Source organism: Hypanus sabinus, chromosome 27 (assembly GCF_030144855.1).
Source record: "Hypanus sabinus isolate sHypSab1 chromosome 27, sHypSab1.hap1, whole genome shotgun sequence".
Taxonomy (NCBI): domain Eukaryota; kingdom Metazoa; phylum Chordata; class Chondrichthyes; order Myliobatiformes; family Dasyatidae; genus Hypanus; species Hypanus sabinus.
In genome coordinates, this window is record NC_082732.1 from 3,761,352 (window position 1) to 3,773,398 (window position 12,047).

At 38.4% G+C, this 12,047-nt stretch overlaps 1 protein-coding gene across 7 annotated transcripts in view; it reads right to left on the bottom strand.

Annotated features, from left to right (window-relative positions):
* Nucleotides 1–271: 271 nt before the first annotated feature.
* tmem269 (transmembrane protein 269) overlaps nt 272–12,047 on the bottom strand; it is a 115,025-nt gene continuing 103,249 nt past the window's right edge. For all 7 annotated transcript variants that reach the window (XM_059951682.1, XM_059951689.1, XM_059951685.1 and 4 more), the window contains one exon: nt 272–936. In XM_059951682.1, coding sequence (XP_059807665.1) covers nt 827–936 — 110 coding nt within the window. In that variant the 3' untranslated portion in view covers nt 272–826. The remainder of the gene's footprint in view (nt 937–12,047) is intronic.

The window sequence follows — 12,047 nt, forward strand, 5'->3', positions numbered from 1 at the left end:
GGAGATTTGAAATGGAATTTCTGATGGGAATGAAGGGAATTGTTTCATGCAGCTTATGTTATGAGTATAAAGGAATAGAGAACTCTTGGAACGTATCAGCACTCTGGGATCCTTCATTCTTTGATCCACTTAAGGAGTGTGGCAGAGAAATTTAAGAAGTTAGCCAAGGAACAAAGATCATACAGCATAGTGTGGAGTAAAAAAATGAGAGAAAGAAAGACTATTAAACATCTCAAAAGTTTTAGTCCATTGGTAAACACATTTTAATACTTATTAGATAAAACTTAGTCCATATCTGACCTGTCCAGAGAAAGATTTAAAAGATGATGATCCACTTAATTAGTAACTTGGGCTTCTTTGAACTACTAGTTCTCATGGCAAGTAAAACTGAATGACTTGTTCACTTTACTTAAATTAATATTTTAAGTGATGAAAATACATTTTTGAGTATGTGACTAATGACTTGGGTGAATTAAAATATATAATGTATGATTTAAATTTAAATACTAAGATTTCTTTCAAGTTCATAATTGAAACTGGGATGTTACATTCTGCTTGCTTTTTGGGGACCCATGAAAAAATCTGAGATTACATATCACTGTAAATGAAATAAATTATAAGTGGGATGCAAAATATAAATACTTTCATATTGTTCAGAAAAAATATAGAGACATGAAAACTCAGTCTGTCAGCTAGGTCAAAATAGGTCAATCCACATTTCATGTACAATATTGTTTTTATGTGATTTCATTTAAAGGAACCGATCTTGCATCTGGTTGCTGAACAATAGCACCAAGCCTGTCCATATAAAGGGGGAATTGAGGAATTAATATTCACAGTTCCACAGAGTACAAGGGAAAAGAGTATAGGAGAAACACCAAATCAGATAGTACATGCAGGTCAGTTGCAGTGGACAGCAAAACAACATCATCAGACCTAGAAAACAGAGAAGAAAAAGTTTTAAATATTTTATATAACTTGCATTTGTTTCTATGTGCACTTTCCATACTGCAAAGCACTTACTTAAGCCAAATTGATTTTAATTTGACTTTAGGATCAAATTTAACTGAATTAAACTTTTTTTAAAAATGATTAGTTTATTAACACATATGGAATTATATACAGTGACTTAGTGTGTTGCAAAGAGCTTACTTCCAGATTCTCAAATTTACTTCACCTTCCCACTAAGTTTACTTTCACATTTGAAGAAGGCAGTAGAACAGAGTGATCTAGGAATAATGGTGCATAGTTCCCTGAAGGTGGAATCTCATGTGGATAGGGTGGTGAAAAAAGCGTTTGGTAAGCTGGCCTTTATAAATCACAGCATTATAGGAGTTGGGATGTAATGTTAAAATTGTACAAGGTATTGGTTATGCCAAATTTGGAGTACTGTGTACAGCTCTGGTCACCAAATCATAGGAAAGATGTCAACAAAATAGAGAGCATACAGAGAAGATTTACTGGAATGTTACCTGGGTTTCAGCACCTAAGTTACTGAGAAAGGATGAACAAGTTGGGTCTTTATTCTTTGGAGTGTAGAAGGTTGAGGGGGGACTTGATAGAGGTATTTAAAATTATGAGGGGGATAGATAGAGTTGACATGGATAGGCTTTTTCCATTGAGAGTAGGGGAGATTCAAACAAGAAGACATGAGTTGAGAGTTAAGGGGTAACACGAGAGGGAACTTCTTTACTCAGAGAGTGGTAGTTGTGTGGAATGAGCTTCCCATAGAAGTGGTAGAGGCAGGTTTGATATTGTCATTTGAAGTAAAATTGGATAGGTATATTGACAGGAAAGGAATGGAGGGTTATGGGCTGAGCGCAGGTCGGTGGGACTAGGTGAGAGTAAGCGTTCGGCACGGCCGAGATGGCCTGTTTCCATGCTGTAATGTTATATGGTTAACCTATTACCTCGTCTCACCCAGCCTCAATGGGAAAAGCCTGCTTTTTTTTTACCCTATTTATACCCCTCATAATTTTATATACCTCTGTCAAAACAGAGAGATGTTTGAAAATTATGTGCTAAATTTAGCATTTCTGGTATATTACATTATGTGAACATACATGCTATTTGCTAGTTTTAAAATTCTTATGCTTGTAATCACAAAGCCTATGTAAAGCACAAAACTGTATGTGAAATACAGTTCACATTGAAATTATATCAAATTATAACTTTAGCAAAGAAATAGCAGATGAACTTAACAAGTCTTTACTGTAAAAAAAAAGCCGTATGCCAGAAGTCCGTAAGTGTCAAGGAGCATGAATGAGTGTCATTCCCATTAGAAAGGAAAAAGTGCTAGACATAGAACATAAGAATAGGAGCAGACCCATCAAGCCTGCTCTGACATTCAATAGATCATGGCTGATCTGACCATAACCCTTAATTCTCCAACTATGCAAAAATCTATCCAATCTTGTCTTAAGTATATCTACTGAGGTAGCCTCCACTGCTTCATTGGTTAGAGAATTGCACAGATGCACCACTCTTTGGGAAAAGCAGTTCTTCCTCATCTCCATCCTAAATTTACTCCCCCGAATCTTTCAGTTTGTTTAGGTGACTAACTGAAAGGTTTTTAATGTGGACAAGTCAACTGGACTAGATGGACTACATTCCAGAGTGATGAAGACATAATGGATGCACTGGTCATGACTGGAAAATTGCAAATGTTACTCCACTCTTTAAGAAGGGAGGAAGACAAAAGAGAGGAAATTATAGGTCAGTTAGCCTAGCCACAGTGGTTAGGAAGGCTGATAGGTAGGAAGCAGTGAGTGGAAACAAAGGGAGCTTTTTCTGGTTGGCTACCAGTGACTAGTGGTGTTCCTCAGGGGTAGTATTGGGACCACTAATTTTCACATTGGTTGTCAGTGATTTAGACAGTGGAACTGATGGCTTTGTGACAAAGTTTGTTGATGATATGAATATAGGTGCAGCGGGTAGGTAGTACTGTGGATACAATGTGGTTGCAGCAGGACTTCGACAAATTGGAAGAATGAGCAAAAAAGTGGCACATGGAATACAATGTTGGGAAATGTATGCTAATGCATTTGGCAAAAGGAACAATAGTGCAGACTATTATCAAAATGGGGAGAAAATTCAAATGTCAGAGATACAAAGGGATTTTGGAGTCCTTGGGCAAGACTCCCAGGTTAATTCACATGTTGAGTCTGTGGTAAAGAAGGCAAATGCAATATTGGTATTCATTTCAATGGGAATAGAATATAAAAACAATGAGATAATACTGACACTGGTCAGGCTGCAATTGAAGTATTGTCAAGTTTTGGGCCCCATATCTCAGAAAGGATGAGTTGTCATTGGAAAGAGTCCAGAGGAGGATCACAAGGTTTATTCTGGAAATGAAAAGGTTAACATATGAGAAGCATTTAGCAGTCTTTGGCCTGTACTCACCGGAATTTAAATGAATGCGTGGGGATTTCATTGAAACCTACCGAATATTGAAAGAACTAGATAAGGTGGATCCAGAACTAGTGGGCACAGCCTTAAATTTGATGGATGACCTTTTAGAACAGAAGAAAGGAGTAACTTTTTTAGTTAAAAAGAGGTGAATCTGTGGAATGCTCTGCCACAGACTGCAATGGAGGCCAATTTGTGAATACATTCAAAGTGGAAGTTGACAGTTTCCTGATTAGTTAAGGCTCAAGGGTTATGGTGCCAGGGCAGGTGTACGGGATTAAATGAGACCCGGGATCAGCCACGATGAAGTAGCAGAGTGGACTTGATAGACTGAATAGCCTAATTCTGCTCTATGTCTTATGGTCTTATATAAAAAAGGTTAAAATACACATTGTAGTTAGTATTTATGATGTACTTTTAAGTTTCTGATTATGGATCTAGCTATTAGTGTATTATTTCTGAGGTTCTGTATAACATATTTTTGAATATTTGCCAATCAAATCAGCATTAGGCAATAACTTTCTTTCTTGGTTTTGAGTAGCAAGGAGGTGGCTGTTACAGAGATAAAACTGTATGTATACATTTTCATCTTTTCTTGTGACTTAGAAGGCCATTCAGTTCATTGAGCTCATGCTGACTCACAGACTACTCTTATTCATTCACTAATTTTACCTGTGAACTATTCTCTCCACATTCTTTAAGTATTCTCACCAATCTTTAAGTGTAAAAGGCAATCCATACTTGATATATATAGAACACATTGCACTATTTACTTCCTTTGTTCCGACTTTGGGAAACTTGACTGAGCCACTTCAGAATTAATTGCAGAGTTCAAACACTACTTAAAACAATGGGGAGCATTTTTCCTAATATTTCTCTGATAAGGTACTCAATCTATCTAACTTGTGCCAAAACTGATAGCATGTTCTTTAATTTGCACATAGCTTTCTCCCAGATTCTCCAGAGGTACCTTAACTTACCTGGTCCTCTCTGATAAACAACATACTTACAAGATCAGAATTTACAAGGCAGTCATCACTAAGATATTTGACATTCTGTATGAAAATCTTTTGCCTGCTTTCTTGCCTGGATTACTGTCTAATGGATGACAAAGCTGAACCTTACCTTGCTTAACACAAAATCATTCTAACCATAGGGGAATCTGTCATATCTCTCATGTGGTGTTCATTACTGCATCTGAGCAGTCTTGCACACAATTTGGAAATAAATTACTATATCTTTTCATTTCACTGGATAACAGACTGCACCTCAGGTGCTGGGATTTTCTATAATTCCTGGCTTCTCACAAATGGAGGTAGTCATTAACAGCAATCATTTTCCCATAAGGGATCACACTAAAAAACCAGATCTTTTTTATCAACTGGAATAGTAACTATTGCTTCAATGCAGCCTTTTGTACACTTAACAGAAAAATTTACTCAAGTGCTTGATGTTTTCTGGAAGCAAATGATTACTTTATACTGAAAAGACAAAACTGCTTAACTTCTTTAACAGATAATACTGCTTAGAAGGACAAATACCAAGAGGGTAGAACTGAAAATAGATATGTAGCTAGGATGATGCCAAGAGAAAATTTATGCCTGGAGCTAGGGGAAGTGGGCAAGGCAATAAATGAGTATTTTTCTTTTGGTATTCACCAAAATGGACATGCAGGATAGTGAGGTTAATCTGGGGTATGTTAACATACCATATGATACAATTAATGGAGGATAATTTTTTTCTTTAAGAATATTAATTTTATTTTATTTAGTAACATAGCATGGAGTACGCCCTTCCAGCCACACCACTTCAAACAACCCCACAACCCTAACTTAATCATAGGACAATTTAGTAAGACCAATTAACCAACATGGTCCATCTTCAGCCTGTGGAAGAAAACCAAAGCACCTGGAGAAAACCCATGCATTCCATGGAGAGGACACACAAAGATTTCTTACAGAATGGCACCAGAATTGTACTCCAAGCTCTGGAATGTTCTCAGTTGCAATAGTGGCGCCCTAAGGTGGAGAAGACTCCAGGTCCTGGTGGGATCTATCCCAAGTTATCGAGAAAGGTAAGAGAAAAGATTGCTAGGGTCTTGACCGATATTTTTATATCTTCTCAAGCCACAGGTAAGAGCCAGAGGATTGGAGAATAGCTAGTTTGAGAAGGACACAGATGTAACAGAGCTTAGACCAATGACCAATCTGGACATTGGAAGTTTGAGAAGGGATTTCTCTCAGGTCCATTGCTCGAGTAGAAAAAAGGAGCATCAGATCGCAGCAGTGTACCAGAGCTTTGAACAGTGACCAATCCAGACATCAGAAGTTTGAGAGGAGGGGATTTCACTTGGGTCTACTGCCCGAGTAGAAAAAGGGAGCAATGGGTTACATAATAGAGTTGTGACCAGCGACCAATTTGTGTTTGAGATTGATTAGCAAGAACAAATTAAAGGAAGGCAGGGGCAAATGCAGCAACCATTGTCTGAGTGGTGATCTTGAGGCTTTAGCTCTTCAAGGCTTCAGCAGAAAGAGGTTTCAGTCAGAGAAAGCAAAAAGAACCAACATACTCTTTACCTAAATTGATGCAATCCTTTGAACAATATGGTCAATTATCGGGATACAAGATCAACATAGATAAAACCCAATTACTTTCATATTACTATTGCCCACCAAGAGAAATTGAAAGTCAATACCCCTGGGCATGGCACACAGTCTTTCAAATATTTGGGCATCATTATGCCAAAAGATTTGGCAAAATTATCAGAATGTAATTATCAAACACAAGGAAATCTGCAGATGCTGGAAATTCAAACAACAACACACACAAAATGTTGGTGGAACACAGCAGGCCAGGCAGCATCTATAGGGAGAAGCGCTGTCGACGTTTCAGGCCGAGACTTAGGGTCCTGACGAAGGGTCTCGGCCCGAAATGCCAACAGCGCTTCTCCCTATAGATGCTGCCTGGCCTGCTGTGTTCCACCAGCATTTTGAGAATGTAATTATCAGCCTTTATATAAAAAAATTAAGGAAAATGTGGTAAGATGGAGCCTGATTCCTTTTTTCAGACTTAGTTCAAGGATTGAGTCTACTAAAATGAATATACTGCCCAGACTGTTATATCTCTTTCAGATCCTACCAATAGAGATTAATCAAAATCAATTCAATGAATGGAACAAGATGCTATCAAGGTATACTTGGCAGGATAAAAGGCCTAGAGTTCGTCTCAAAACTTTGCAATTAGCAAAGGAAAGGGGGGGGGATGGGGCTTGCCTTCTCTTAGAGATTATTATTTTGCAGCACTGTTGAGAGCTGTGATATGTTGGTGCAACCCATCATATGATGCTCAATGGAAAAACATTGAGGAGCGGGTACTTCCCATCCCCATACAGGCAATTTTGGCTGATAACCTGCAAAGGGTCATAAATACTATTGATAACCCATGGGTGAAACTGACTCTTAAAATATGGAAAACTACTATAAAAGAATATAATCTGAAGGGAGATATTGCAATTCTTAAATGGTGTGCATATGACTCGGATTTTACACCAAATAAATTGGATGCTAGATTTAAGGACTGGACAGCTAAAGGAATAACAGTTCTTTGCAACATAACGAAAGAAGGAACACTGTTCAGTTTTGAAATGTTTAAAGAGAAACACTTATTAGAAAAACAAGATTTTTATTGGTATTTACAGATGCGACAATATGTTAATAAGATACTTAAAAATGTAACCAAGGCAAATACATGCTTGATAGAGCTCTTTAGAAAAGCACATAATTTAGATAATGGTAGTAGAATCATTTCAAGCATGTATAATGTGTTGTCAAATCTTAAGACACATTCGACTTTATAAGTTAAAACAAAATGGGAGAAGGAGGGATAATTATATCTGAGGAAGAATGGACAACAATATGGAGATATCAATGGAAGTGTACCAATTCACAGAAATGGAGGGAGTTTGGATGGAAAAACTTGATAAGATATTTTATTACAACCTCTCAGAAATCCCATTATGATAGTAACCTCCCTGTTTGCTGGAGAAATTGTGGAAATCAAAATGCAAATCATTATCATATTTTTTGGGACTGCCCTGTTATCAAAAACTATTGGAGGGGGATACACAATGCCCCACAAGTCATCTTTAAATGTGAAATACCCTTACAGTAAGACCATATTTTTTGGATATATACCTCAAGCAAGGATGAAAAGAGATAAATACTTAATGAATTTACTGTTGGTGGCTGGTAAAAAGACTTTTACTAGGAAATGGTTATCACAGGAAAACCCAACTTTAAATACATGGATGGAAATTACAATGGACATTTACAAAATGGAGAAGATAACAACATATGCTAATCATAAGCTGGAACAATTTGAGATTCATACTGGGAAAAATGGTTTAACTACTAATGCCTCATAGGCCTGATTTTATTCTCACAAATCAATGAATCTGTTGTAAAAAAAATCACTCCCTACTTGTACATAGTTCTTCATTTTTGCTTGTTTTTTCTTTCCACTCTTTTCTATAAGTGTATATCCCAGATAAATACTTTGTGGAGATTTTGTGATATATATATATAAAAAGGGAAGGGAAAAAAAAACTTAACCTAGAGCTTTTCTTTTTTTTTTGTAATTTTTTTTATATATCATATATATATCATATGATATATCATATGATATATATGTACAATGTCTGAAATACATCTTATGGAAATGTTTGTTTGATGAACTTCAATACTAAAATAAATTACAAAAAAAAGAAAAGCTCTAGGTTAAGTTTTTTTTCCCTTCCCTTCTTTATATCTGCTCAGCTAGGACAGTAGAGACGCCAGGCAGGATAGTGGAAAGCTACTCTTGCGGGATGTGGGGAGGCAGGGAGACCTCCAGTGTCCTTGACGATTACAACTATGTGAACTTCATCCAGCTGCAGTTTCTAACAATCTGCATTACGGAGTTGGAGGTGGAACTGGATGAACTCCAGGTCATTCAGGAGGTGGAAGGGGTAATAGAGATGTAGAGATGTAGTTACACCAAAGGTGCAGGACACAGGAGACTGGGTGACTGTAAGAAGAGCAAAGGGGTTAAGGAACCAGTGCAGTGTATCCCTGTGGCCAGCTCACTCAGCAACTGATATATCACTTTAGATACTATGGGGGGGGGGGGGGGGAGGGAAGCAACCTAACATAGGGAAGTCACAGTGGTCAGGCCTTTGGCATTAGGTCTGGCTCTGTGACTCAGATGGGAAGGGGGTAGAAGAGATGTGATGCGGTGATAGGGCCTGGGACATCCAGGATCGAGTGCTCAACATTCCTAATGGGGAAGGTGAACAGCCATGAACATCCATGTAGGCACCACTGACATGGGAAGGACGCATGATGAGTTTCTGTATAGGGAATTAGTTGCGAAGTTAAAGGTCAGGAGCTCCAGGGTTGTGATCTCAGGATTGCTACCCATGCCATGTTCTAGTGAGGCCAGAACTAGTAAGATTATACAGTTTAATATGTGGCTTAGGAGTTGGTGTAGGAGTGATGGCCTAAGATTTTTGGATCATTCGACTCTCTTCCAGGGAAGATGGGACTGAGAATGGGTAGGACTACAACCAGAGGTCATGACTTAAGAGAGAAAAGTGAAAAATTCAAGGGGAACATGAAGAAAACTTCTTCGCTCAGAGGGCTGTGAGAGTGTGGAATGAGCTGCCAGCGCATGTAGTCCATGCAAGCTCAATTTCAACATTGAAGATAAGTTTAGATAGGTACATGGATAGGAGTGATATGGAGAGCTATGATCCAGGTGCAAATTGTTTTAGCAGGAATCAGTATGGACTAAATGGGCCAAAGGGCTTGGTTCTGTGCTGTAATATTCTATGTCTTGAATATATATCACCTACCCCCTTTTCTCTTTCATAACGTTCCATTACAATCATACATACTAAAGTTTTAAGAGGAAATCTGCAGATGCTGGAAATCACTTTGAATCGCTTCTCCCTATAGATGCTGCCTACCCTGCTGTGTTCTACCAGCATTTTGTGTATGTTGTTTTTAACTAAAGTTTTAGCAGTTTTACAATTCCATTATTCTTACTTCGCACAGGCCATCAAATTAGGTCCAGACAATAAATTTATTATTTAGATCAATAATATTATTTATTTCTTTTACAGATGCTGCTCTTTATTCAAGGATTTTCTGTGTTTATTTCATATACAGTTGGCCCTCCTTATGCGCGGATTCAACCAACCGTGGATTGGGAAAACCCAGAAGTTCTCTCTCCAGCACTCGTTGTTTGAGCATGTACAGACTATTTTTTGTCATTATTTCCTAAACAATACAGTATAATGACTATGTACATAGCATTTACATTGTATTAAGTATTGTAAGTAATCTAGAAATGACTTAAAAGTACAGGTAGTCCCCGGGTTATGCATGAGTTCCGTTCTGAGTCTATCTTTAAGTCAGATTTGAAGTCAGAGCAGGTACATCCGTTAGAGTCAAATGTTTTTCTTAGTATATAGTACATATTTTACCTTTCTATGCATATAAAACACTTAAGAAACATACGTATTTCAATAATTAAACCACTGTTTGCTTAGTAATAATTGTAGCTTTCATCAGAACAGGGCCTTTTACATAAAATTGTTCCGATTCTTGACGGACTGTAGCCTAATGCTTTTCCATTGACCGATGGAATTTCACCTCTTTCCAATTGCTTTATTACTTCCACCTTATTTTCAATCGTGATCGTGATTATTTTCGTGAACAGAAACACTGCGGTAACAGAGCTGCACTGAGACATGTTAAATAAAGTCCAGGGTACTGCTGGGTCCTAAAGACCACCGCACTGAGACAGGTTAAATAAGGGACTTGAGCATCCCGCATTTTTTTGTATCCATGGGGTGCCTCGGAACCAATCCCACACGGATAAGGAGGGCCGACAGTGCATACAACCAGCAAACTGAATACCAGCCTCAACATTTTCGGAACTAACAATAACTAATTCTTACACTATCTCAATTTGTTATGTATTTAATAACAAGTCTCAGTTTGTCCTGTAAGCAAACCATTATTCATTTAAAGAATGTAAAGACATGTAAAGAGTAGCCTGGAGTGATGCCAGAGCTCAGAACCATTCTTTGGAAATTTTTGACAGCTGGCAAAGCCTCACCTCCATCTACAAAATGCCAAACAGTTACTCACCTGGGCTACACTAACAGCACCTCTCAAACCTGACAAGTGCTAGCCAATAAGGGAAAGATCAATGGGACCCTCGAGGAGGTGTTCCAATCAAATTACACATCTGATTTGGAAATACTCTGCTGGTCCCTCGTCACTGCTGGATCTAGATCTAGATATTTTCTAGCCAACAGCACTGTGGAAATATTATCGTAGCTCAAGAGGGGATTAAAGATAATTAGGAAATAATTGCTGGCCCTGCCAGTGTATCTGCATGAAAAGAAAGGATTAGATCCTATTTTGAAGGTTAAGTCTTGCTCCTCCATGATCTAAAAGGCCCATTCCTACCTCCTGCTGCTGCTAGGTAATCTAGCAGTGAAGGTGGATTGCTCTTCCTTTTTATTATTTTCAGGGGCTCCAGCCCCAAGCGTCCAATGTTAGAATGGCCTGCAGCGCTGTTTGTATACAATGGATTATATGGACACAATAATCTGCATGTCATCCACATCACAACATTGTTCCACTGAGACTTTATACTAAATAGTGCAAATGCTGCTTTTTTCCCATTCATTCAAGCCTGGAATCATCGACTGAACATGAAAATGCTAAATGTAATATTTTTATTTCCTTTTATTCTCAATCCAATTTTTTGCTTTTTCTTTGTTTCTACATTTTTAAAATTGTTCTTATTTTTCTTCTGCTTTTTATCTTCTGTAAATTAGTTAATTTCTCTTTTTCTCTACTAGAGCCATAGAACATTACAGCGAAGAAACAGGCCTTTTGGCCCTTCTTGGCCGTGCCGAACATTTTTCTGCCTGGTCCCACTGACCTGCACCTGGGCCGTATCTCTCCAAACCCCTCTCATCCGTATACCTGTCCAAGTTTTTCTTAAATGTCAAAAGTGAGCCCACATTCACCACTTCATCTGGCAGCTCATTCCACACTCCCACCACTCTAGACCTAGGAGTCCTAGTTCACCAGTCAATGAAGGTGAATGAGCAAGTGCAACAGGCAGTGAAGAGGGCAAATGGAATGTTGGCCTTTGTTACAAGGGGAATTGAATACAAGAGCAAGGATGTTCTTTTGCATTTGTACAGGGCCCTGGTGAGACCACACCTGGAATATTGTGTACAGTTTTGGTCTCCAGGTTTAAGGAAGGACATTCTGGCAATTGAGGAAGTGCAGCGTAGATTCACTAGGTTGATTCCTGGGATGGCAGGGCTGACTTACGCAGAGAGATTGGAGAGATTGGGCTTGTACACGCTGGAATTGAGGAGATTGAGAGGGGATCTGATTGAAACGTTTAAGATAATTAAAGGATTTGATAGGATTGAGGCAGGAAATATGTTCCTGATGTTGGGAGAGTCCAGTACCAGAGGGCATGGATTGAGAATAAGAGGTCAGTTATTTAAAACAGAGTTGAGGAAGAGCTTCTTCTCCCAGAGAGTTGTGGAGGTGTGGAATGCA